General features: G+C 47.6%; 1 protein-coding gene across 9 annotated transcripts in view; it reads right to left on the reverse strand.

Annotated features, from left to right (window-relative positions):
• Positions 1–652: 652 nt before the first annotated feature.
• Positions 653–27,987, reverse strand: part of SLX4 (SLX4 structure-specific endonuclease subunit) — a 30,647-nt gene continuing 3,312 nt past the window's right edge. For 2 of the 9 annotated variants that reach the window (XM_027655044.1, XM_027655042.1), the window contains exons 2-16: positions 24,781–24,884; positions 22,359–23,057; positions 21,272–21,535; positions 20,296–20,470; positions 18,437–18,652; positions 17,288–17,502; positions 15,930–16,243; positions 14,224–14,506; positions 12,857–12,945; positions 10,103–10,249; positions 8,316–8,485; positions 4,664–7,113; positions 3,449–3,551; positions 2,768–3,235; positions 1,836–2,172 (exon numbers count right to left, since the gene is read on the reverse strand). In XM_027655044.1, coding sequence (XP_027510845.1) covers positions 1,836–2,172; positions 2,768–3,235; positions 3,449–3,551; positions 4,664–7,113; positions 8,316–8,485; positions 10,103–10,249; positions 12,857–12,945; positions 14,224–14,506; positions 15,930–16,243; positions 17,288–17,502; positions 18,437–18,652; positions 20,296–20,470; positions 21,272–21,535; positions 22,359–22,725 — 5,598 coding nt within the window. In that variant the 5' untranslated portion in view covers positions 22,726–23,057; positions 24,781–24,884. Of the gene's footprint in view, positions 2,173–2,767; positions 3,236–3,448; positions 3,552–4,663; positions 7,114–8,315; positions 8,486–10,102; positions 10,250–12,856; positions 12,946–14,223; positions 14,507–15,929; positions 16,244–17,287; positions 17,503–18,436; positions 18,653–20,295; positions 20,471–21,271; positions 21,536–22,358; positions 23,058–24,780; positions 24,885–25,010; positions 25,226–27,644; positions 27,979–27,987 lie in introns of those variants that run through there. The other 7 variants (XM_027655043.1, XM_027655041.1, XM_027655048.1 and 4 more) reach the window with 7 other exon arrangements.

Raw genomic sequence — 27,987 nt, forward strand, 5'->3', positions numbered from 1 at the left:
CTGCCTGGGGCAGCCCAGCCAGGCCTGAGTCTCTCCAGGAGAGGCCCAGCCCAGCCAGAGAGGGCTCAGCCCCCTGAGGCCTTTCAGCCCCTTTCATCTGACTCCCTGTCCTGTGTCTTCCAGGAGAAAGGGCCACACAGCCTCAGCCATACAAGGGACCTGCTGCCAGGGGCAGGGCTGCTCCGAGGAGTGGATCCTTTTGCTGAAGGAGAACCAAGACCTGATGAGGATGTGCCTGGGCCTCTGCTCTCTGCAGAGGGCATTGCTGAGGGAGAAGAGAAGGAAACGGACGACTTGGAAAAGGAGGAGACTCTACTTCTCCACTTGACTGTGGATCCCCAGCTCCAGTAAGGCCCTTCCCTGCAGAGCCCCACACCCACCACCCCAGAGGAACCAGGCAGCTCGTCCTCGTCTCACTCCAGGCAGCAGATCCTCAGTTCCTCAGCCATTGCTGGGGATCTTTCCACCTCTCCCTGCTGCTGGGTGGCCCTGGCAACTCCTTTTCCTCCAGTTTTCCTCCAGTTCTCTGCTCCAGATTTCAGCCAGTCCCAGCACAGACTGTGAACCCCCCTGCCCTCAACCAGACCCAACACTGCTGTTCAGACCCTTCCCTTAAATCTCTTCTAGGTTGTTACTTAGAGTTTAGAATTAGGACCTTATACATTGTTTATTGTGTAGAATAGAAATCAAAATTGAAGATAATACTTTATCAAAAATAAAAAATAAAAATTTTACATTCCAAGTCTATAAATACCTTTAGAAATCTGTCTTCTTTTTGTGAAGTGTTGTGTCCATTTTGTTCAGTGACTCTTTGCACACTCCGAAATGCCAGAAGAGAAAGAAATCAGAAGATGTGAAAACTGATACACGGAATAAGACAATTTAGGGTCCAAGACCTCCCCAAGAGTCCCAGACAGTTTCCAAGTGGGATCAGTCCAGTTTGTAAATGGGACTGATCAGAAAAGCAGTTTTATTTCAGGGTGTAAGAAGTGCTGAAGAGATCCAGTGGGCACTGTAATCTTGCATTCAAGACATCTCTGCCAGGGACACACCCAGGCCACACCAACAAGGTCAAAGGGCATTCAGGAGATGCAGCAGAAGGGATTTTAACACAGATCCAGCCTGGAAATGGACACACCCCACTGAATTTTCCAATCTAAAGGGCTTTCTCATGACACTGGGTGTCAGGGGTGCTTTTGGGAGCCATCCCAAAGAGACCAAAGAAGGACACCCCCACTGCTCTGCAACTGTTCTAGAAACACAGATTGAGGAAGTTTACTAAAGATTGGAAAGTGAACCAAGGACAGAAAAAAGGCCCTGTATGTATTTCTACATACATGTCCTACTTCACAATCAGCAGGACAAAGTGTGATGAAGAAAGGAAGGTGGAAGTCCCCAGTCCAAACAAGCACCACTTTCCGTAGTGGATTGAATACTGGAAGGTGAAGGGGGACGCATTTCCCAGCCCAAAGCCAGGGAAAAGGTCATGAAAAGTGTCACTGAGGGAAGCACCACCACGGAGAAAAGTTGGGGAACTAAAACCTATTGGAAAAATGGAAAGAAAAGGCACAAAAGTAAAACTGGGGGGGAAAGAGGGTCCAGGGGAGCTGTGTGCTGAAGGCAGGCCAGCGATGGAGGGGTTTGTGCCATGGCTCTGGAACGGGAGCACAGCTCAGCCCTGTTCTCTGGGATGTGCTCTGGGAGCAGGGCATGAGGAGGAGGAGCTGTGCTCCCACCCAGCACCCACCACGGGAGCTCCACCTGGGACGGGGGTTTCCAGCTCAGCAGCGAGGCCTCCACGCCCAGGACTGTCAGGGTGGAGGAGTGGCCTTCACTCAGCGTCGCTTTCTCTGTTTTTTGTTCTCTTTTCTTTTCTGTCCCTGCTCTTTCCGGGCTCCGGCCATGGTACATGTGATACACTGAGAATCCAGGAAGTCCAGCAGCTTTGCCTTGGAAATTTTGATGCCGTTCTGTTTGAGCTCTGCATGCAGATCCACCAGCTCGAGTGGCTCATAGAAGAGAATCCTGTTGTACAGGGCTGTGTTTGAGCGGATGTAGCACCTCACTGCCTCCAGCTTTTCTTCTTCCCGAGCTGCTGCTTGAGATGCTGGAAACTCCTCTTCCTCCTCCTCAGATGCAAAAGCACAAGCTTCAAATCCATTCACAAAAGAACTAAAAGCAAGATCAAATAGACCAGAGGTCAAGGACGGGAGGCTATCAAGGACGGGACCAGAGTTCCCCAAAATCCCTGATGGTGAACCCCTGGGACTTCCCTCTACAGGGTTGCAGACTCTCCCCTACTGGCACCCACAAAATGAGTGAGGCAGAATATGGCAGGGGGTCTGCAAACTTCCCCATCCCAGCTGTGACAGCACTGATCTGGAGCTGTCTGGCATTCCAGGCTCGTGACCCATACTGCGTCAGGCTCTGCCCAGGGTGCTGTGCCAAGCTCTCCCAGCTCCAGCTGCAGGTTCTCATGAAACATGGAGTGCTCCTTGTCACTAACTCGCAGACCAGACGTGCCAGTTCTGGGCCTTGCCAACACACAGCCACAATCCCTTTTATGTTCTGAGAATAGCTCAGTGGGAACGAGACAGAAAATCGAAAGTCTGTTCCTTTTGGAGCAGCGTGCTGAGCTCCAAATGACACACCCAAGGAGGTGGCAGGGCCATTGTAGCCGCACAGACACTCACCTCTCTTTGCCTCATTCCTACCTCATCTCTGTCCTGCACCACTGAGTGTTTTGGTTGGGATTTTGTTGCCTTACCTCTGTGATCCAAAGGAGATGTCACTTCCATCCCCTGAAGAAGCCACCGACTCCTGAGATGCCGAGAACGCCGGTTCCTCACCATCAGCTCCCAGAGGCCCTGAAAAAACAGAGGGCTTTTCCTGCTCTTTGGCTCCTTCTGGGTGAGGTGTCACTTTAGTTCTCTCCTTGGGTGCTGCACAGCCCTTCCCATAGGATCCTTCATCAGCCTTATCCATAGGGAGCCCTGAAGAAGCCATGACCACCTGCTTCCTCTTGCCCCCAGCCTTGGAGGTGCCGGTGCCCTTCCCTCCTCCAGCCCGGCCTGCCTTTGGCTGCCTTGGCCGCCTGGCCGGGGACTCCTGTGGGAGAGGCTGGGAATAGGGGATGTCATCCTCAAAGTCAGAGTCCCCGTCCCGGTGAGTGTACTGGAATATCTCCTTCAGCTTCAACACCATCTGGCGTTTTGGGAGAGCACGAACTCCGAACCTGGAAGAGAAAGGTGGGAGTTTGGGTTACAGTAACGCTGCACCTTCCACTGTCACAGCTCAGGGCAAGGCTCAGGCTGGGAAGCGCAGCTGGAAAAGTGGGATGTCACCTCAAAAACCACTGGCTGGAGCTTCACCATGGTTCACCTTCTTCCACGCTACCTGCCAGCAAGTTCCTGCTCTGAAGAGCTGCACTGGTGGAGGTAACACTTACCTGCTCAACTCCTTCTTCAGCTGCGGGGTCTCCATGATGGAATAAGCTGGCATGGGGGTCACTGGAGTGCTGGAACACCTGCTGTGCTCCTGACAGGAAGGTTCTGCAGCAGAATGAAATTATCATGATCAGAATTAGTAGAGAAGGAACTTAAAATGGCTGGTAACCTCCCCTCTAAGTGGCAGAAAGCTAATACTAGAGAGTAATTGTTTAATAGTAACTACTTTCTTCTAAGCTGTTTTAGTTATTACTCAGCTTCATATTGGACTGAATAGTCAACACTTTTTTTTTCCTCTAAACTGGGGTACTTGGTTTTTATTGACTTTAGATCAGAAAACAGCTTAAATTGGGACATGCATCACATCTGAAAATGAAGCCCATTCAGGGCTTTGTTAGAGCAGGGAATGTTTACACAGCAGTTAAAAGCCATGTTTACTGAATTCTGGGCAGTGGCTTTTCTCCCAGGAAAGAAATTTCATAATAGAAACTTGATGCAGAAAAAATTGAGCAAATCAAGCTACTGGGGTCCAGAATTAGGTGCTGATTTAATGACACCAGTTTACTGATACCATGAAGCACAGTCAGTCCCACACATCGTGTTCTAAACACCCCTTAAACTAATCACTTAGTATGGCATAATTAATAATATATTTCATTAGATACTGTGACATCAATTACTGGTCTTACACGGAAAGAACCATGCAAGGACATGAGCTGGGCACGCAGAGCTCTCTCACAAGGGCCCAGATCCAGCAAGGAGAAGGCAGCAGGAGGCAGCAGTGCACTCATGGAGCTTTGCAGGATGCAAGAGCTTTGCTTTGCTGCATGGATGTGTGAAAAGCAAGAGTGCACAGAGCAGCCACTTCTACAGGGAGCAAACACCCACTGGCATGCAGGCTGAAGGCTGTGTTTTTTTCTGTTTTGGTTGTTTTTTTCTCTCCAGGTACCCACAAGCTGCTGTGAGGAGTACTGACACTCTAAAGGACTGGTGTGAAAAAAATACAAGTGGCTATGCTCCAGGAATTCCACATTTATTCAGGCTCTCTCCCACAGCAAATGCCTGCACCTTCTTTGTGCCTGGCCCTGCCAACTGCTTTAGATCAGAAGGCCCAAAGACCCTTTTAATATATCAAGGGTGCCACAGGTGAGATAAGCTCTTAAAATAAACACAGTTTTAATTAGTCCAACAAATCTAGTAGGAATACAAGTTCTCACCAGGAGTCTTGACAGGATCTATCTGACAGGCACCAGCTGCAGCTGCCAACCTCTGAGACAGAGGAAGAATCTCTGGAAGCTCATCTTCCTTCTCTTCTCCATTCCAGTCGTCCCAGATTTTGGAGTTGAGGTAACTGGGTCTGCTGCCCAATGATGAAGATGCCTCAATAGGGCTCTTTTCAGGGCAGAGCAAAGTTGTTCTCCTGCCAGCAGGACTTCCTTGGAGAGGGGTGCTGCCCTTAATTCCCTGTGTGTGGACTGGACTCTCCCACTGGTCCTGCCAAGAGCCAGGGCTGGGGCTGCTGACGATGTTGATCTTGGCACAGCTGACCTGGCTGGAGTCCTGGCTGTCACCTCTGACTGGTGACAGGTACTCAACGTGCCAACAGTCATCAGAGGGGAGCGGGGGCTCCTCACAGAGCAGGACACTGCTGCCCAGAGAAGGCAAACTTACTTCCCTTTCACCGTCCTCGACCTCAACCACGCTGATGTTTGGTCCATCTTCCAGGGGCTGCTCATGGCACGGAGGTTTGGATAAACCTGAGACATCGGCACATTTGCTTTTCGTGTTGGTGTGGCCAGGGGAAAGGAGAACTGGATCCACTGGAAGAACTGGTGGGGAGCTCTTGGAAAGGGAGCCTGCTACTGGGCTGCTGGACACACTCCTTTCAGTGGCTGAGCTCTCCACAGGCAAATCTTTATCTGACAGTGTTGTTTCATGGACTTTTTTTAAATTTCCAGTAATTTCATGGTTACTATTACCTGCTGCTAACTTCTTTGTGCTGAGTTTAGATCTTGGACTCTTTAAAGAATTAATACTTGTGATGGGAGTCTGTGTTGAGAAGCTTCTGCTTTTGCTCAGAACTGGTGTGCCTGGCACGAGCCAGGAGCTGTCTGTGCCCGAGGACATTTCATGACTGAGCCTCTTCTCAGGGCTTGGGTTTGGACTCCTTTTGCTCTCTGTACAAGCACCTGTTTCTCTGCTGAGGGGCAATTCAGGGGACACCTCTACATCTTTACCTACATGCACTGAGTCTGTATTGCCACATGAGACCTGGGCTGATCTCTGCTCTGTTTCAGGAACTGATGAGGTATGTTCAGGTTTTGGTACCTCAGGACCTTGTTCTATGTCTGTACACTTCAGCTGCCCAAGGATTTCCGTTTCCTTCAGAGCAGAGCTGGACTCTGGTGACTTCTTGTCTTGTTGTAACTCCATTTCATCATCAGAAGATAAAACAATAACATCACCCTCCTTGTTCCCCTGAGCTGCAGCATCCTGAGTCCTGCCTGGTGATGACAACACTGGGACATGTGTGTGCTTGTTTAAATCACTGTGGGGAAGCTCTGCTGGAGAAGCTATGTTCTCATTTCTCAATGCAGCATCCAGCTCCTTGGCTTTCTGGGAGTGTATTTCATCACATGGAAATGATTTTTCCTTTTTGTTTTGCTTTGATGTTGACACATGGTCTCTGGCAAACTGTCCCTCTGATTTTGGAGATGCAGGTGAAGAGCCAACAGCAGGAAAAAGGGGCATATAAGGTTTAGGAGCTGGACTCCCACAAAAACCATTCCTACATGGTGAGTGGTCTTTCTGTGACTTGCTGAACAGAAATGAGTCATTAAGATCAACATGTTTTTCATTAGGGGACTTTCCTGATTCTTTAATAACTTCTTTCATCGGGGAAGGCTCCCAGTGATCCCCCTGAGAGGCAGAAAACAAGCACTCACAACCATCATTTATATCAATAGCACCCTGGGAACCAGGAAACTGTTCCTCACAGTGATCTGCCTCCTCATGTGAGACCTGAGATGACTTGGAATCCTCCACACCTTCACATCCACTGACAGCCTCCCCTTCATTAGCACCATGGGATGCTCCATCCCATTTTTGAGGTTCACTGTGGTGAGGCACAGTAGTGGTCTGTGGATGGTTCATGCTCTTGCATCTATTTATATTCTGTATTTTCTCTTCTTGTGCAGACGAGTCACATTTAGATCTTTCCACATCGCTGCCATCCCTTGGAACTTTGAAGGTGTTGCTTATTGAAGCAGATTCAGGTCTCTTTGCCTCTTCCCCCTCAGGTGGCTGTTCTGTACCTTGGGCTGTCTCAGTGTCACTGCAGATGCTGCAGTCTGTTCCCTCGCTCACCTCTCCTTCACCTTTAGCCATCTTCCTCTGAGTGGCAGCGAACTCATAGATCTCCTCCAGGTCCCGTTCACTCACCCCACTGTCATCTTCCTTCTGGCATTCAGGGGTCAGCATAGCTTCTTCCTCCTCATCTTCACCCACCCACACCGAGTTCAAGAGATCTTGAAAGTTCTCAGCTCTGTCCTCACAATCTTTGTCATCCCTCACAGAGAGAAGATCATCTTCTGAATCCACTCCAGAAGACACTTGACTCTCTCCGGTGTTGTTTTCGTACTCTGCCATCAGTTCCCTGACACCAAACCTGTGAGGATACAATAGTAACATTAGTATTTCCTCCTCCAGGAGGAAACATTAGTATTTTCCTCCTCCTCTTTCACCATTTGCCTACCTGATCACTCTTGTGAGCCTTGTAAGGAATTTGCAAGAGGACGCTTGTTTCCTAAGATGTACAAGTTCCAGGATACTCCTGAAATTCATAATCCCCCTTTCCAGGTGTCACTCACATGAAAGCATCAGGCACATTCTTCTTTTTTGTGTTTGAGACTGACCACCTACATGACTACACTAAAAAAATCCCTTTGCCACTGGCAATGGAAGAGACCTGTGGAATGGCTGGGACTGGATAATGTCTGCCACGTGCAAATTCCATGGCTTTCTGGAGTCACAGGGCACCTCTACATATATTTGGGCAAGGCCCAACCATTTCCTCCCCCATATTTCAGCAACTGCTTCTGTTTCAAGCTCTTTACTTAGTGTGTGCCTTGGACCACGACTGACACAACACATTAAAGTTCTGAGCATCCAGTACATTCTGTAAGTGTTGTTCAGATGAAATGAAAATCACTTAAAGAAGATATGATCATCATGGTCAACATGAGCTGCCAATGCACCTCCTGAGACAAACCCCCTGGGCAAACTCTGCTGAGCACACACTGAACATAGAAACACAGGTACAACCTAAAGAGAGACTCATGGAAAAGATGAGGGCATCTCTTATGTGTAAGTTTCATTTAAGACGTAGCAGAGAACTATGGAATTTGTAAGCCACTGAAACTGCAAAATATCAAACTCAGCCTGGAGAAGAGGAGACTGAGGGGAGACACTGCAGTTACAACTTCCTTGTGAGGGGCAGAGGAGGGGCAGGCCCTGAGCTCTGCTCTGTGGGGACCAGAGACAGCACCCAGGGAATGGCCTGAAGTTGTGTCAGGGCAGGGTTAAGTTGGATATTAGAAAAAGGTTCTTCCCCCAGAGGGTGGTTGGGCACTGAACAGGCTCCCCAGGGCAGTGGGCACAGCACCAAGGCTGCCAGAGCTCAAGGAGCATTTGGATGATCCTCTCAGGCACATGGTGTGACTCTTGGGGATGGTCCTGTGCAGGGCCCGGAGCTGGACTCGATGATCCTCGTGGGTCCCTTCCAACTCGGGAGATTCTGTGATTCTGTGAAACTGGGGTCTGTGTGGCTGACAGCACGAGGGGATCCCAAAACATGCTCGTGACACAAACCTGGCAGCCAGGGCGCCGAGCTGGGGCCGCAGCCCCGCGGGGACGTGGGTGTCAGCAGCGTAGAGGTAGCGCAGGAAGGCGCCCGCGGCCTCGGCCGTCACGTCGCTCAGCAGCACACGGTGTGTCGGCGCCGCCCCGTCCTCCTCCACCACGAACCCCTGGCTGTGAACCTGGGGCACAGCAAAGCAAAGTCTGTTTGCTACGAAAGGAACGGCAACACCAACATTCAGCCTCGTTCCTCTCAGCTTCGTGCTTCTGTTCGCATGTGTCCTGCCCTGGGGCCAGGGCCTGATGCCCCAGAGGGAAGGCAAGATGAGCAGTTATACAGAGCTCCTTCCTGACCCCATGGATGTCAGCTTTGATGGAGTTTAATTACTCATTTTAGTCACACATATAAAAGGTGGTCTTAGAGTTCTGCACTTCGTTTTGGAATCAAATTACTTCCCAGAGCAGAATTTCCAGAGTTATCCACACCTCCCTACAGCTGAGCTTCATCTGGTCCGTTTTGAATTTACCCACCCCCATGATGTGCTGCCCAAACTCTGGTTCTCACAGGAAAACAGACACCACACAAAAAGCTACTCCACTGACTGGACCATTATCTTTGTGGGTCCAGCCTGATCTCAGGTTTTGGCCAAAATGCATCTCCAGCTCAGTAAGGTCTCACTCCCTTGGCAGCCAAATCACGTATTGTGTTATCCGAAACTCTCTCCAAAGTTAGGGGACCCCACACAACAGAAAACACAAGCTCCAAAGTTATCTCTGATTAATTACTGCCTCCTTGTTAATCAAAATCTCCATCAAAGAGGAGCACTTTCTCATCTATCCAGAAAATAAACAGGAAACGCTGCTCTGCAGGTGTCAAAAATACAGCACAGGGCAAATCCCACAACTCTACCCACACAAATGATTCCTGCCCATGAAATCAGTGGATGGGAATGCTGAAGCCAGAGTAGCAGGAAATAGTAAGAGAACGTGGCTAACCCAGTAGTTTTGTTTTGTGGGCACACACACATTTGCTAATAGCTGTGAAGATCCCCTAAAAAATTCCTACAAGGACTGCTGGGCAGCAAATATGAACTTGCTTCCCCACCCTGAACTTTCATAGAGCCCTTAGAAATGGCCTGAGTCACCTTGGGGGGATGCTATGGCCAACACACATGAGGACAGAACTAAAGTTTCCAAAGGGCATCTTTAAGGAATGCTCCTTTTGCCAGGGAGCTGCTGTATGGACTGGAGGCAGCTTCCTGAAAGGGCAGAACTCAAATGTCAGGCTCTCCATCCTGTCTGCACAGGAGCAGGCTTGGAGCTATTCAGCCTAAAATGCTCTGGCAACATAAGAACTCCTTCACTAGCCTTGCAAAAAGCACAGTCAGTGCAGATACCTCCAAAGCAAGAGTGACAAAACCTCTGTGTAGGTTAAAGTTCTTCCCAGAATCTTCCTACTCCCTGCTCACACTTCCCAGCCTGGGTGCCAGGCAGGACACAGCAAGATGGACAAGGCAGTCTGAGATTGCACAGGTACAAAAATTCAAGGGCAAAAACCACTTGTGAAGCTTCCTCCCTTGCTCAGGGGTGGAATGCAAGGAAGGATCCTTGGCTCCTCAGACGAAGCACCACATATTTCACCACTTTGTCAAGGATTTGTTCTGGTTCTCTGAGCTGAAGAACCACTGCTGGTCCCGAGGCCATTATGCCCAGCAGTGCTCTGTGCTGGTCCCAGAGGACTGAGTGGCCGTGGGTGACATTCCCAGTGACATTCCTGAAGGAATGTCAGCAGCACTTACAGCCTGAGCGGCCGGCGGGCACCGCGCGTACAGCACGAACAGGTGGGCGTAGAGGACCTCCCCAGAGTCCACCTGGAACTGCACATCACTCAGGTGGGGGTTGTTGACCATTGCCCCGAAATCTTCAGCCAGCAGCCTGAGGGAGGACTGGGACACAGAAGGAACACAAAGACAGATGTTAGGTTACAGCTGTCAAACGCTTCCCTGGAAAAAACAGAAGGAATAATAAGAGTTTATCAGCACTGTTGTGCCTGAACACACCACCTCTGCCTCCTGAAGGTAATCATCGGGTTTATGAACTTCAGGTCTTCCATGGGACAAACAGACATTCCTGGTTTTGTTTTCCCCCACTTTTTCCCAATCTGTCCATTGTGAAGGGCAAGCAGGTGTTGTACTCTGCAGTACTTGTATCACAGCACATTATCACCCTCAGATCCTCACCACACCATTTCCTGGTGTGGTCTAGCCACAGCCTGTAGCTGCCTCTTAATCTACTGCCTCCCACCACAGTTTTAGGAAACTCTAATTTCCACTTTAACAGACTTGAACTCAATTTGCTATAATTAGGGTAAGAGGAAAGAGGATGACTCAGGGCTGGGGAAACGAGCCTTTCCCTCTCTGGCAGTGACAGCTGAGAAGAGCAGCTCTGCACCAAAGGGCCCCCATGGAATAAAACTAATGTAGGCATCCAGTTCAAAGGCATTTATGAGCATGTTACTGAAACACCTTTTGAAAATTCTGCTCTAATTTAAAAAAACAAACATAGCTTCTACTATCATTCTAGAACCCCTTGCTGGAACTTTGGGGAGGGTTGGTTGACTGAGCTACCTCAGGCTGGTTATGGTGATGGTAAGGTCAAGCCTGGGATGTGCTGCCAAAGACAGCCAGGATGAATGCTCTGGAGCTGCTCCCAGTACAAACCCCAGGAAACCACCTAAAGACTCAGATCCCTCCAAGTGTTGCAGCTCTGGAAGTGGCCAGTGTTTCAGGGAAGTGTGAAACACCCTCAGCTCACAGCTGGGTTGAGAGGCTGGCTGACTGTAAGCAGAAACCAGTTGATGGTTAACACCCTAATCATTGATTTTGTGCTTTTCAAACTTACTGCAGAGCTGAGGAGGTGCAAGTTTTATTCCAGGGAAAATCTGCAGCAGATGTGGTTCCACCTGGAACAACACAGCTCTTTATTTTATTACCAGGTTTCTACATTAGCAGTGGGCTGTGGAAACCCAACCTTTCTCCTTTCTCCAGCCAACAGTAATTAGCAGCACACACGGGAGCAGCTCCTCCAGCCTTCATGGGTGGTCTGGGGAAGACTCTGCACGTCGTGGCAGTGGTGGGGACTGATCTCCAGAGGGAAGACAGGAAACTCAGTCTGGAAACTAATCTGATGTTTCTTGCTTTTCTTATTCTTGGCAGGTGGGACACCTGCAAGGCGGTTCTGGGGAAGCCAAAGGCAAACACAGCCTCCTGATGGTCCATCCCAGGCAGAGAGCCCAGAACAGCTTTCCTGCTGAGGCTAAAATTATCAATCAAGAGTGGGGAAATCAAACAAGGCCAGAAACCTCCTGGCTGCTCCATTCTCTGTGCAAGGCCCAAAGACAGCTCTGAGTGGGTAAGTGCTGCTGTTGGAGAACACACCAGAGCATTCACTCCTGCTGAGGAGGTTGGCAAGACTGGACCCCACTGATGTGACCAAGGGCCTTCAGCCGGGGGGATGTGTTACCAGTGCAAGGGGTGCATCTGCTCTCATGGTTACACTCTGTCTGTGCTCATATATAGCACAAATCTCTCCCACTGCCAATCCAGCTCTTCAGCAACACTTCATTTGCTCAGGAAAACTACCATGGAATCAAAGTGTATCTGAAAAAATGGTCATACTGGTTTTGCTGGGCGCAACTAAAGAATGTCAGAACAGTTTCTGTATTGCTAAAGACCTCTGATTTAATAGGCTCAGAAAACAAAACAAGACTTTTCTTCTGCTAAGGATTTTTTTTTTAATACTCTCCAAGCATACAGAGAGTTTTTGTACCAAGCAGCTGGGATGCTCATGTTTAAAACTGATTCCCACCTCAAGGACTTGTCTCCTTTTAGAAGTATCTTAATCCTATAAGCATAATAGGAAAGTACGTTCTCAGGCCATCAAAATTTATCTAGCACCAAAATGTACCAGCTTTCATGGCATGATTATTTATTATCAAACCAAAGACAGTGAGTTTCACCAGATAAAGTAGATAACCTTGGTAAGAAAATGAATTATTTTATAGACACTTCAGTTGAAGAAAACTGATAATACAGTCATGAAGGATTACACATTACTGGTGCATCCAGGGTAAGATGGGCTCTACAGAACACTACAGGCTTGATAAAATCCTCACCTCTGTCTCTCCTGGGCTGCAGCCAGTTTTCTCTTGGATGACCTGGGCATTAAAGCAGAGTCCTGCCTAACATGCTGCAAACACTCTCAGTGCTATAACATAACTCTTTAACCTGTACAGCTTGGCCTCCTGTTACCTGGAATTCTAAATCATCACTTGTCAGGCAGGACAGGTACTGAAAAACCCACAGGATGCTTGTGGGCATCAGTGAAACACCCCCAGGTGTCCTCAATCACTGTGAACCTTAAGCACCCCTTGGTTTCCACAGAAAGGAATGGGAAATATTCCACACTTGTAAGAATTGCACAAATGCAATAGCTTCCTTTTTAGTGTTATAAACAAATACATAAAAAGTGGGGGAAAAAAGGCTTGTCCTTACTCTTTTACTGCTGCTCCTGGGGAGGCTCCTCTCTTTGGATGGGGGCACAAAGCCACTCTGTGGAGGATCACTGGGACTCAGTTCTTCTCCTCAGGGAAGAAAATGCACATCACAAATCACATACAACTTCTTTGTGAGCCAGAGTGTCCTAAGAACTCCTAACAGGATCCTTGCTGTGACAGCTGCTATAACCAGCCTGGCTATGTTGAAGGCTCAGCCTCTCCCTCGTGCCTTTTTGGAGGGTTTGGCTCTGGGCTGTGACAGGCTGTGGCTACCCAAGCACCATTCAGCTGTTATTTATATACATTATAGGACAAGGGATCATTTGCTGCAGTTTAGCAGGGGAAGTGAGTAATATTATATCCAAGTGCAAATGCAGACAGGTGAGCTGAGGAACCATGTTCTCTTTCACAGGTGAACAGGACACACAACACATTCTGCTGAACAGCCAGACCACTTCAAAGGGGTACTAGTGACCTTGAAATGTGCAGCTGGGCACCACATGCAACTGTGACTGGGGACACTAGAGAGCTGCCCATAGAGGAATTCCAGATGTTGGTGCTTTTTTCAACCCTGTATAGGTACAGATAAACTCCAGGTTTGGATAATCCATGTCCAACATAAAATCACCCCTCTTGTGCCTCTCTCATCCGATTGTCTCAAGACCTGAAAAGACAGTGCACACAACAGAAAGGCTGTCCAGATACAACCATGGAATCAGGGAATGGTTTGGGTTGGAAGGGATCTTAAAGCCCATCTCATTCCACCTCCTGCCATGGGCAGGGACACCTTCCACTGGCCCAGGTTGCTCCAAGCCCCATCCAACGTGGCCTTGGGACACTTCCAGGGATGGGGAAGCCACAGCTTCTCTGGACAGCCTGTGCCAGGGCCTTACCACCTTCACAGGAAAGAATTTCTTCCCAATACCTAATCTAAATATAGCCTCCTTCAGTGTGAAGCCAATTCCCCTTGTCCTATCACTGTATGCCCTTGTACAAAGTCCCTCTCCATCTCTCTTGTAGGTCCAAGATAAGCAGGGATGAGGATTTTGTTCCAGCTGTTGAACACATCCAGACTCCCTCCTGGCAGAAAATACTTGTTATCTTTAAGGGAATTCAAAAATAAAATTTAGCACCTGCTGTCCAGGAGTTCTCTTAAATGCTGGGATTTATGAATCATTTCAGAAATGTCAGGTTGATTGCATCTAAAGCTTATTGTAGGAAAATGTGCCCCCACAAAAACACCTCTTGGATCAACACCATCAACCTGTGGGTGATGTCATGGCTCTCTGACTTAGCCCAGTGTAAGTGTGGCTCTGTGAGGCTGAAGGAACCAGGGACAGGGCTCACAAGGCTGCCAGAACTCACCTGGCTGCTCTGCTGCCTGAACGTGGCCAACATCAAGGTTCCATTGAGTAAGGGTAAGTCCTTCCCTGGCCAACTCTACCAGGTCCTGCAGAGTCTGAACATCCTTCTGGCTGGGAGATAAAAACTGCCCGTCTCCTTCGGGGCCTGGCTTGGATTCATCAGAAGTTTGGCCTCCAGTTTCTGTGCAAGTGAGTTCCTGAGAACTGAGGTGAGGCTGAATTTGCTGGGATACTTCTGGCTGATGAGATCCCACCGATGGCACAAGGTTCTCTGGCTTATCATTCTGATCAAAAGAGGAGGGAAAAAAAGACACCAATAAATTAGGTCCTGTTTTATATATTTGCAGAGCTTGGAGTACGGTCTCTACTTCTTACTTTTGAAACATCTACGAAGGATCACAGAACATTCCCCAGGTACAGGGGCTTCTGAGGAGCAGCTCTCTGCAGTTTTATGAAGGACTCTCCAGAGATAAGACAGCTCTGAACAGAAGAAAGAAAACTACAACAGAAAAGTTGGTTTCTCCAGGAAGTTGGTTTCTCTTTGCAGGCAACTGCCAAGCAGAGAGAAAGGATGGAGGAAATGCTCCCAGTCCATCATCTAAATATTTCATTACAGCTGGAGTGCCTGCAACAGTCCCAGCTGAAGCTCTCCAGGTGCTTCTGTTCTGAGTTCTGAAATGCTTTTGCAGTTACATGTAACTAAATCAGACTTTCACCCTGGAGCAGATATTTTCCAGGTTTGGACTCTGTTTCCCAATAAAAAGAGTTTGTTTATTTTTAAGAAAAATGGTTTAGCCATTTCTCTGAATGGAAAGAATCAGAGGGAAAACACACCCTTGCCATGATTTTAAAGACCTTCCTACTTTTTATTTATTAACTTCTGTGGCAGTTTTTGGCTTGAACGAAGGTCAAAACTCTTCATAGAATGAAGTCCCTCCACCCACTCCAGCTCCAACCTGCAACAATCCAGAGAAACACTGGGCTTTGACTAGGGAAGAAGTATAGAACAAAGCACCTATATATGCACAGTAGTTTCTGAACAGAAGCACCAAATAATTCAAGGGAAGAAAGAGAGAAGGAAGGGAAGTGATATCCTTCTTCTTGGGGAGACTGAAAGAACTTTGTCTGTTTCTGTGGGCACTTTTTATAAAAATACAGAGCACTGAAAGAGGCAGATCCAGGTGAACCCAGAATGAAACACTGGAACTGAAAACCGGATCAAAGCTCACACACACCAAGAGGCAGTGGGATGCATAAGGAAAGCCTGAAGTGCAAATGCTTTACTTTACAACTCCAGGCACTCATACCTCTCTGTGCTAGAAAATATCAGTCTTCAGTTCAATATTTTCACCCAGATCCTTGCTTAGTGCAACACAGGAGCAAAGCTCACACTAGGATTGACCAGAGAAAAGTGCCAAGAAGGAAAATAAAAGTCAGGCTGCTATAAACATGGACAAACTAGGGGCACAATGAGCAGGATGGGGTCCCTTTACTCAGTACTCTCTGTTCCCATCAGTTTTATTTTCTGAAAGCTCAAGGAATAGTGTGGTAATGTGAGCCTTGGTCTCCTCCCTGAAGTGAAGAACAGGGCATGAGCAGTGAGTGTGCAGAGCAGGGATCACTTGTTTAAATCCCAAATGAGGAAAGAGAAGGGATACAGGGATATGTGCACACACATATCAAAGCAAGGACAACAGAGCATCCCACCTGCACAGGCTTCCAAGGTACAATTGGAGGGGTCAGTGCAGCAGTGTAGAATGATTCGGAGTCACAGGGTCCTGTCAGAGCACTGATCTTCCATAAAAAGCACTCCTTGGCTTTGGACAATGGCAAGAGCCAGGCTGCTTTCCCAGATTCACCCTCCAAAATCTTGCTAATGGGAAGCTGGGGGGTGGGAGGGAATTCCACCTCCTCTGCAAGCAGCATAGCCACCCGCTCCTGGATCCTCCTGCGCGCCTTCTCCGGGTCCTGCAGCAGCAGCGGTGGAGGGGCAGCTGGGCCTCTCTTACGCCGCTTCTTCTCTTTAAAAAGAAGAGGAACCCAAGTAAACAAACAGCTGAACACACAGGGCAGGGGAGATCAACACACCAGCTCCTTCAGCTGTACTCAGTGATGACCCAAAGGCAGCTAAAAGCTGAACACGGCAAGATTTCTGCAGGTCTGGAGCCACACATCACCCTTAAAGGAGAAGTGAACTGTGGAGAAGGGTGACTCCTCCTCACACTGCTCTGCTGCATGTTGAGGGCTTTTGCATCTCTGCAAAATCTGATCCTTATGGAAGCCATTGATAGCCATGCAGTCCATCTCCCAGACCCATGGGATGTTGCCTGTATGGCAGTCCTGCATAAAAAGGGAGGGAAAACCACCAACAAATCCATGAAGGACTCCTTTTCTTGTGTTTTGTTCATGGATATCAAACCACAGCTCACACACATGCTGAGCAGCTTCCATCTGGAAATTCTGTGTCTTATTGGCCAACCCCAAATCCAACTGGGAATTCTTATTGGCAGGAGGAGACCTGAGCAGGGTCATGAAATCTCCCCTCTCTACAGCTTTCAATGCTCTCCCCTGCCATTTTTCTGCCTTTCTAAACCCTTCTGCATGCTGACACAGTGAGGCACATGCTCAACAAAATGTAGTGTACACACATGTCCACTGCAGAAAGGACACAGAGATAAGAGAGAACGCTGAAAAAATGGCATTAATACAGGCTGCAGCAAAAAATCTACTGGAATAGCAAAAAATGACCTTTTCATGTTATTCCTTCTCGCAGTTTACGAAAAACAACAGTTTATCTTAAGAATACTTAAGGATTCGAAACAACCAATCCATGGAAAAAAAGCACAAGATTCCCCAGGGATTTCACTGAAACCAAGGGACATCCTGCTGCTGTTCCTGACTGCGTGTGGATACTGCATATTGTGGAAGCTCTGACAGCTTCAATAAAACAGAAGCAGGGCTGTCATCCCTCCTGCACCCAACAGGAAGGTTTTGGTGGAGAGCAGGCTGTGGCAGTTACTCCTGCAATAGCACAGCCTCTGACACTAACTCACCGGAACACATACCTGATCCTGGCTTCCATTTGATTGGGAAAGCAGCCGCTGGTTTCACATTTGTAACTGATTTTGCTTGCTCCTTCTTTTCCTGCTCCAACAGAGAGCGTGACATTGCCATGGCAACCTGCAAATCTTCATCCTTAGGCTCCATTTTGGCCCTCTTCTGTGTTTTCTTTGAGTCCTCGTTGGAGGAGCCTTTTCGCTTTGCCCTGCTCGGCTGATTGCTGAAATCCAAGAATGCAGCAGGAAGCCTCAGTTAATGTGACTGGATCAGAGACAAGAAACACTCCAGACCAGCTGCTCTACTTGCTCAGAGAGATTCCCATATCAAGAATAATAAAAACCATTCAGTACTTTCTTTCCTAGCAGAGAGCAAAGGATTTCTTATCATTCATGCAACTTAAGAGTAATTTAGAGAAAGTATTATTTTGGAAAGGTAAGCACAAGGCCACAGCACTGATGTAACATTGCTATCTCCACCTGGAATGGGTTTTTGTACCAAAGGGGAACAAACAAATTGAAGCAGGGCAAAACCAAGATCCCTAGAAAATGCTTCCCCACTCCTCTGCTTCCACAGGGAACAGGCAATCCCTCCTCTGCACAAAGGGACTTACAAGCCCCTCTACTCAGGCCCCACTTGCTGCACTCTGCAGATTCTCCTCAAATCCAAATGAGCAGATGCAGCTCTGTACCAAAACACATGTTCACATTCCAAAACATCACGTCTGCTTCCTCTCTGGCTCGGGGTGAAAGCACATTCCCGGGACAGCCACGAGCCAAGGAGCTGAGGCAGAGGCACCGCAGATCTCAGGAGAGCCTGCACACTTGTACCCTGTGGTTTGCTCAATCAGCTCAAACACACCATTCAGCTCTACTGAGGAATTGCCTCAGAGAGCACAAATAATTCTGACAAACCAGTGTAAGGTCATTTACTCCCCATTTTGCTCCTGCCTGCTGGCTTTTAAAGTCATCCACCACCTGATCTCCTCTGAGGGAAAGCAAGGTGATTTCTCCCAACTAACCACCACATCCTCCTCACCTGGTACTGGGTGACCTTCTTTGGGCTTCTTTGGGCTCAGGGCTCAACCAGCATGTGAGTCAGCCTGGCATTTACTGTTCTCCCCAGGCCACCAGCACCTTTTATTTCAACCAGCTTACCTGGGACAGTGAAGAGGTGCATCACCAAGCGTGGACACCTGCAACTGCACTGCCTGAAGAAGCAGATTGGGAGGAACATCCATCTCCACAGCACAGCGTTTCAGGTGGCTGACTCTGCTCTGTGGGGTTTGGAACTGCTTCCCACAGATGGGACATTCAGGGACCACTGGTTTGCTGGAGGATGACACCTGTGCTTCCTCCATCTCATCCAGACACCTGTGAGACCATGGCAAAGCTTACCTATGGAGACTTTAAAGCTGTCCACACTAAGATTTAAACCATATTAAAGGAAGCACAATCATGTGTAACAGCCAGAAACATCCCCTAAAGAAACAAGAGTCACCTCTGTGATGAACATGACATGTAACAGTCACATGGAGATTATGACCTCAAATATATTGCTTAAAGGCAAGTGCAGGTAACAACCTCAGAATCACAGAACCCCAGACTGGTTTGGGCTGGAAGGGACCTTAAAGATCAGCCAGTTCCACCCCCTGCCATGGGCAGGGACACCTTCCACTAGATTAGGTTGCTCCAAGCCCTGTCCAGCCTCTTCTTGAACACCTCTAGGAAGAGGGAGTCCACCACCTTTCTGGGCAACACACTCCACTGTCTGTCCATCACCTAATCCCTCTCTGCACTCATTCTAACATTTCAGCTAACTTAAAAACCCCTCTTAACAGAGAAGGGAGCAGTTGAATTGACACCACACTCCAGAGTGCAGCATGATTAACTTCTAATAATTTCTGTAGGCCAAAACTATGTAAAAATTGTACTTGTTCTTTTTCTGTCCTCTCCAAACACATTCAGGGTGTGAAATCCTGGGTCTGCAGGACCTATTACAGAAGTCACTCCCTGATTAGGTAATGACACACACAGGGCTGTGCTAAGAGACCATTCATCTGAGGTACTAGCACTGGTGATTACTGGTTTGCCAGTACCTTTGTCCATCTACAGCTTCACCTCTTGTGATGAAGACTGCTATCAAAAAATCCATGACTAATATAAGCTTGTAACCTCAACATGCTTAATAGTTCAGAAAGCAGACCAACTTCCCAAAAAGCATTTCTGACACACTGTTGCTGTTTTAGAGCCTCTGTCCTCTCAAGCTGCAGTAAATGTCTGGAGACAGAAACAGCAATAACACCTCAAAAGCTGCAGGAGCAAACAACCCTGAAGAACAGGAGCCAACTCAGTAACGTGATACAGGACTGGAGAATATACATCACTCCTGCCTTCTGAAAGTGCACAAATTAGGAATTTACAATCATTCAAATGTGCTGTTTCTGATGCTTTCACAACAGAGAAGCACAGAGTTTTAATTTCCAAAGAGCTGTCTGTACATAATATATTAATTGTGTCTGATATTTACCACTAAGGAAACTGTAAAATTAAGGGCAGTAATTTCAATTTAGTCACCTCTCTGAATAGTATCACCTTTCCCTCAGCAAACAGCTCAGATACACAGTGACATACCAGATGTCCTTAGACAAATTTTAGCAAAATATAGCAAATGTGACTTTGTTACTGAAATTGGTAGTTCTCAAAATCTGCATTAAGGGGTCCTCATTACTAGAATTATTAGGGTTGAAAAGAGCTTTAAGATCCCCAAGTTCATTTATAATGGCAGCTCCTCTGCCACACTGCTGATGAAAGCAGCATTGGCCTGGCTGATACAGAAGCCCTGCAGGACAACACAATCAAACCTCTGCTTTCAGATCAAAAGGACTTGTTAATTCAGGCCATGAAGGTCAAGGCCACTGTACAGAATCCCAGCCCCTGTGTTCTTTCATGGCTGAGCTGAGTGAGGAGTGTATGGGGACTGCATGTGGACAGGACACCTCGTGCTGATGTTTCACCTGTTGACGTGCTGCTCCCGTCGTGTCGTGTTCATGGCTGAGAGATCCTTCTGGCAGATCTGGCAAAAGAACAACCCTGCATCCTCCAGGCTTGCCATGGCTTCCTCTTTGCTTTCCTGCTGAAGAGCCAAAGCCAGAGCACTGTCATGTTCCACGGATGGGAGCTGGTGGGTATCTGGCAAAGAAGGGAGAGATGGTCTAAGAGAGAAAGCTAAGAATCCTGTCTGAAAGGTGAGGAGCCATTATACTCATGATTATTAGCTTATTGAACTAGACACACAGACATTAATTACAATCTTTCTCTAGCATCTTCACACCTGACCTCTGACAAAGGAAGGTACAACCTGCACCCTTCAAACACTCCAGGACTGCACCGGCCCAGGGGCAGGAGGGGGCAATTTGCTGCAGTGTCAGAGCCAGTGAAGGGTCAGTTTGGGCTGAAGTTTCTGGGGAGAACTTGGGATCTTATACATCACATGTATAACACAGCAGACTTTCATGTCCATACAGAAGCAAGAAGGACTTGATCTATGAAGAACCAAACAGGGTAAAACTGCCGTGAATTCAATTCACCTGCATAGAACACATCGTCTTGCAGAGCGCCTGGAGATCTACCAAAGATAGGGCTACCCAGGAGCCACTTTTACCTAACAGCTGCCTAATACTGTCCCAAGGGGAGGATGACCAAGTTCACTGATCCTGTTGGAATTTCAGCCTGTTTCCAAGAAGATCCCTCCAGAATCTACATGAGGTTAATTCAGCCTTAAAGAAGATCTGGGGAGAAAAGCATGGATAGTCCTTCAACAACAAAGTTCTCTCAGGGATCTGGAGTGATTTATTCAGTGCTACTAAGCCAGTGCTACTAAGCCACTAAGCCAGCAAGGAACAAAGCCCAGGAATGCAGGACTGCTCCTCATGCAACCACTCTCACCAGCCACTCATTCCACACACAGCAGAGCTAAGAGGAGAAACGCACCATCCTCTGGAGGGTTCTGCTCCTGGCTTCCATCAGGGAAATCCCCACTGGCTGCAGCCCTTGGCACACTCCCATCTGTGCTGAGTTTCAGCTGCTCAGGTGCCACCCTCTTGAACTGCTGCATTCTCTCCACCACCAGCTCTGCCACCCGCACCTTCGGCCCCGCCAGCAGCTGCACCTTTGAGGTGGGTGAGGAGCAGGTTCCTGGCTGTGTGGTAGGAAGGAAGGGTAATGTAGTCTGGGAACAGCCACTCGAGGTGTTTACTAGAGGGGGAGAAAACACCAGTTTTACCAGTCAGTCTTCAACACACGCTGAGAGCTGCTGGGAAGCCCTTCCCTGATGGCAGCCTGGGCCAGGTCAGGTTCTGCAACAGCCATTCTTAGAGAAGTGAACAATTTACTGACTTTATACTTGATAACCACAGTAACATCATCAGGCTTCTGTGCTACAGTGGAGTTTGGATACCTCTATATCCCTTTTAGAGAGAGGAATATTAAGGAAGACCTTGCCTGAAGGTTACTGGTGAGAACAAGGAAGGCAGTCCCAGGGCCCCGCTCTCCCCAGTGCACAATGTCCTGTTCCTGACCTAATTTATCAGTTTAAGGTGACTGCATTCTGGCCATCATGTTTAATAACTACTGAAGGATCAATCCTTCATGTATTAATCCAATGCCTCTCAAATGATTCATATTTTTGCCCTTGACAACATCCAGTGGCAGTGTATTTCACCATACCACAATGCACTGAGTGAAAAAGCACTTCAATATATTCTAAGCTTGCTTTGAGAAGATTTTAGGGTGTTTTTCTCAATTCTGACACTGTAAAAACCAGTGAATAATGACTGCCCAACACATCACTTTGTACCAAGGTTTCACCTTACTGAGGGACATCTTCTGCCTGCAGCACAGAGCACACTCCTAGGCTAAACCCCAAGATGAACCTAAGTAGGTAAACACAGGTGGAAAGACAAGGTGCAAAACTGCTTCCATCAGTGCTGCTGTGTGTCCCCTCCAGCTGGACTTCTCAAGACCTCTACTGAATCAGAGAGTCTTTTCAGTCAAAACTGAGCTGTTTTGGTTCACTCACCTGTCAGAGGCCTCTGGCTACACTCAGAGGTCCCTGTGCTCAGCTGGCTGGCAGGGAAAGGGCTTCTCCTTCCATCCCCTTGTGCAGTCTCACCACTACAGGCTGCAGCATCACCCTCTTCTTTGGGCACCAATGTTTGTTCCTGTGGACCCGAATCTCGGGGCAAGTTTGTCTCCTTCACTGCTGGTAAGTGATGATGGGTTTGGCTCTGAGCAGCAGCTTTGCCTCTTCTTAATTTGCTCCGTGCTGTGGTGCTCTTTGACCTGTTCTGAGCCCTCTTTGCTGTTTCAGCATCCCCAGCCTTTTTCTTCGCCCTACTCAAAATATTTGCCCACAACTCTTTAAAATCACTGTCCTGTTCATCCATTGGTTTGCAGCTCCCAGTAACACCGTGGCCTAATGACACTGTGAGGAGTGGAGGGCAGGGTCAGTTCAGGTTTGCAATCAGCCCTTCCAGCACCTCAGGGATGTCCTTTCTCCAGAATCCAACGAGGTCACCAGGCAGAGTGGGCACTTCTGACAGTTCATTCTTCCACACTTAATTCACAGCCATTCAGTAGAGCACGTTCTCTCTCCAAAGACCTCACCTTCTTTCATGAGCTGTTCTTTAGAGCACTCTAGACGTGAGTTAAACACCTCAGTTTGTGCAGAGGATCACCATGATTTGCTACAGACCTTCAGAAGACACTTATTAAAGCCCTTAAACAAAGAAACAAAACCAGGTGGTTATGCAGGATGGCATGTGCAGATGCAGTGTGGGATAGAACTTTGAAGACTAAGAGAATTTGTATGAAATAGTAAGATCAGAAAAAGCACATATTGACCCCAAACACTGCCCCTATAATTGTACTACAGACATGCCCAAGCCACATTAGCAAAGGAGAGGAAAGCTTTTAAAGCAGGTATCTGATACAAGATAGGCTTTTGTTCTGGAGATCAGGATTTGAGACATTCCTACTTGTATTTATGTAACACGAGACCAGTGAAAGCAGCAGAGGAGGAAAAAAAAAACCCTTTTTCAGCTCAAGCAGTGATTCTGGAGTGTAAAACTCTGCTTTGAGACACTGCAGTTCTAGAGAGGAGAGCCCAACCTCATTTTGAGAAATAAATAAATGGAGCTTCTGGCATTTCAGAAGCACAAGTCAGAGAACAACTGTATCAAACATGTTCACCCTTTTTCTCTTTTTACTTCCTCAGCTGCTCACTTAGGATTAGCTCTCCTGCTCATACTGGATTCTTCTCTTAAGTACTCAGTAGACCATGGTACTGACCATGTTTCACAAACTGCTGTCACATAAACAAGGTAAACAGACTAAACACATGACTTTTAAATGACTTTCTTAACCTTTTCAGCTACAGCAAGAACAGCAGTAGTAGGCAGGGATTACTTGGAACAGCACTGGGTACAATGTCCAGATGGAAATGCCATCAACTCCCAGGCAACATTAAAACTAGAGCTCTATTCTTAGACATTTTGATTGTCCTCTTCTTCCTAGTCCTGAGTTCATGATGGTTCTGGCTATTTGACCAGAGGTTTTATATTGCTCCCAAACCCTCCTTCTTTCAAGCCTAAACTGGAGTGTTTCACTTGGAATAGCAGCAGCTCTGGTTCAGTTTCTCCACTAAAGCTCTGGGCACAGAAGGACTCAAAAAGCAGGAAAAACACACACTAAATTGTTTTCTCAAATGGCCTGGCTGCAGCCATGAGAGGCTGAGGAATGCTGGTTACACACTTTCATGGGTCAGCCCTTCCTGTGAGCAATTACAGATGTTAATGGATTTATTTATTTTAAACTCAGGCTCCCAAACCAGCAGAGGATTTTGCTGTGAATCTTGGAGTCATTTCCTGTCAGAGAGAAACTGAAGTTTTATGTAGCCAGTTCATAAATTTACTTTTCCTGGACAGAGTCTTGGTGTAGTTACCACTGTAAATTGACCATTTTCTTCTAAGGAGGAGACAGCATGTGGAGAAATCCCAAATCTCACATCCTCCATGGCTTTAAATACCTCTCACAGACATCTGTACTGACACAGTACATCTGTACTGTTGGATTATTTATGGTGAGTTCCTGATATTAAACTTTGAAACAGATCAGTGCTTTTGCATTTGCAATCAATTTTCAGTGCCCCAGGTAGATAAGATCAGACATACAAATGATAGAAAACTAACTAAGAATTTATCTGCATTACTCCTCCCTTTCCAGACCTGCATTTACAGGCTCCTGCTCTGTTCAACATCTCAGTATTTCTGATCTTCTGCTATTGCTGCCCCTAACAGCCACCTTTGGCACCAGTTTGGAAGGCTCAAAAAGTAATGACTTTGAAAATAATTTCTTTCAGAATAGTATTGAATTCATTTTGGAAGATTCTAGGACTCAACAAATCACAAAAGTGGTCAAATAAAATAATCAGCAGCACTTACCTATCCACTGAGATTCTGAATCTATAGCTCAGCTGTGCTCTTCAAGTAAACGTGGGTCAGCAAAGTTGGCACAAAGCAGGACAAGTAAGAATGAAAGATGGAACCTGGAAAATGGAAGGAAAATGTTGGATTTAGTGCATTTTGTGCTGACTGCTCTTTTTGCTGGAGTTCCAAGGTGCAGGGGGAAGGTGACAGTGATGATGCTCTGCCAGTTCCACTGACCTGCACACCTGAGCTGTGCAGGTGAAGCGGGGGCATCGCTCAGGACCTGCTCAGCTCAGCTCTGCAGGATGAGATGCTATCAGGTTAAAAATATAAAAGGACAGACATCTAAAAATAACTTGATGGTCACTTCAACCAGTTCAACAGGTAACTTGAAGGGAGCCTACAGAAAAGATGGACTACAAGAACATGTAGTGACAGCACGAGGGGGAATGGCTTCAAACTGCCAGAGGGCAGGGTTAGATGGGATACTGGGGAGAAATTGTTCCCTGTGAGGGTGGGGAGGCCCTGGCACAGGTTGCCCAGAGAAGCTGTGGCTTCCCCATCACTGGAAGTGTCCAAGGCCAGGTTGGACGAGGCTTGGAGCAACTTGGGCTAGTGGAAGGTGTCCCTGCCCATGGCAGGGGGTGGAACTGGATGGGCTTTAGGGTCTCTTCCAACCCAAACCATTCTGTGATTCTAAGATATAACAGTGAGTACCCATTACATGCCTCATATTTACTGCCTTGTAATTACTTAGCTAAATCATAGAACCCTTAAAAAACCCCCAAACAACAGGTAAAACATCTGCTTAAAAAAAAACCCGAACAGGTAAAACATCTGCTCCCTCCTTCCAGAGCAGCTTCTCTTTTAACACTTGAAAGAGTATTTCCACCAGCAGTCCAACCACTTGACACAAATACACAACATCTGGGCCTGCTCATTTGCTGCTTTAAACTGTCTGTCTGTTCCAGGAACAATTCTCCTGCCATTTCAGCCTCCAAGAATATGTCATCAGCATGGCTACAACGTGTACATCAGTGCTAGACAGGCCTCAGAAACTTGTAGCCAGCAGACACCTCCTCCCCTCCCAAGCCCTGCAGTGGTGCCTCAGTATCTCTCCTTAATTCCTCATCTTTAAAGAAAAATTGACTTTATAATTCCAAAAAAGGAAAGTACCCTCGGAGCAATGTCTTGTATTTCACAAGAAATACTAAGGGAAAATGGATTATTTAACATTAAAGTAACCTGAATTATTGACTGGGGTCCCCAGCACAGGAAGAACATGGACTTGTTGGAGCGAGTCCAGAAGTGGCCACCAGGATGATTAGAGGGATGGAGCACCTCTGGCATGGCTGGTATACCAGGTATTCCTGGTATACCAGGAAAGGCTGAGAACTGGGATTGTTCAGCCTGGAAAAGAGAAGGCTTTGGGTGACCTAACTGTGATCTTTCAGTACCTGTAGGGGCTGACAAGAAACATGGAGAGAGACTTTACAAAGGCCTGGAGTGCCAGGACAAGGGGCAATGGCTTCCCACTGACAGAGGGCAGGGTTAGATGGGATATTGGGAAGGAATTCTTCCCTGTGAGGGTGGTGAGGCCCTGGCACAGGTTGCCCAGAGAAGGTGTGAAAGTGTCCAAGGCCAGGCTGGATGGGGCTTGGAGCAACCTGGGCCAGTGGAAGGTGTCCCTCCCATGGCAGGGGCTGGAATGAGATGGGCTTTAACATCCCTTCCAACCCAAACCAGTTTGTGATTCCATGATTTCCATACATACCATTTCCCTGTGGTGAGAGTACAAACTGCCCTGTCCTGCAGTCAGACCCTCTCCCAGCTCCACCAGTGAAACAGCCCAGCTGGATTCATTCCCAGCTGGGTGCTGAGTCTGCAGGTTTCCAGCTCCAGCAGGCAGGAAGCACAGAGTGGGCTATCCCTGTGTGCCAGGCACAGTGGGCTGCTGCAGGAAGGGTGGCACTCTGCTCATCAGGACCACCTTCTCCTGCTTCCACACCAGCAAATCAACATAGGAGTGGTCCTACCAGTCCTGAAAAGCTGGCCAGGACTGGATGCAGAGTCAAGGAATGGGATCAAAGTGACTGATATCACCTCAGCCTTCAGAAATTACCCAATTGCCACAGCCTGTACGACCCCAGGCTGCTAATTAGGGAGTGCTGACAGCAGCAGAATGATAGGATGCACCATGCTGGGTTGGCACTGGAAGCTTTATCCCCCCCTTCTCCTTTTGTGGAAGCTGCAGCCCAAAGATCTGAAGGCTGGTGCAAAACTTCCAATCAAGCCAGACAAAAAACAGCACAGGGAAAGAATTTCTGCAGTGTTTGCTCTGGCAACCACACCAGAAGGAGGTCCCTGGAGATTCTTCCAGACCAAATCCTGTAACAAAAGTCTTCCTACAGGTTACTGATGGAGAAGAACTGGCATGTCAACAGTGTAACTTCTGAAAAAGCACATTATCCTCCACCCTTTTAGGGACTCTTCAGTAGAGCCTGTTTTCTGCATTAACCAACACCTTTATCACGACTTTCTAAAGACACGACACTGCATCTGTACAGTGCAGGGTCTCTGTGGTTGTGGAAGTGCAAATAAATTAACACTGAGGACAGCAGAGCTTGTTCTATGAGAGAACAAATATAAGCGCAAAACAGGAATCCAGAGTCAGGTACAACCCTCTTGTCCAGATCTCTGCCAGCTTTCCTGTGCCAGAACAGGATAACAAAACCAGATGTGGAAAACAGGGAATCAGAAATTAACTCAAGTCTCTACAAGCAAGGAAATGACAGGTAGGAATATCATAATCAGATTCCAAGGAGCAATTTCAGCAATGACCAGGATCTCTGCCTACCTGGCACCACCCACTTCCATACCTGTTATCCCATCAGTGCCACGCTCACATTCCTGCTCGAGGTTACACCTCCCCCTGCCAGCACCTTGTACAAAAGCATTTCACTGTCACTGTGAAATCTGTCACATCCCAGACGTGAATTTAAATCACTACTTACACAACGAAATGTCCCTCTGCCAGCATGTCCCCAAAATGGGAAATTCACTTTACACCTCCCCTGGAAGAACAAAGGGGAAGTGAATTGAATATAAAAATAAACACTAACGGTCGCTCAGGTGCCAACGCTCCTGGTTGTATGCAAACACAGCAGCACCCAAATCACCCAGAGGGGCAGCTGGTGATGCAAAAACCAAATTGATTTGACT

This window comes from Corapipo altera, unplaced genomic scaffold (assembly GCF_003945725.1).
Source record: "Corapipo altera isolate COAL_440 unplaced genomic scaffold, ASM394572v1 98, whole genome shotgun sequence".
Taxonomy (NCBI): domain Eukaryota; kingdom Metazoa; phylum Chordata; class Aves; order Passeriformes; family Pipridae; genus Corapipo; species Corapipo altera.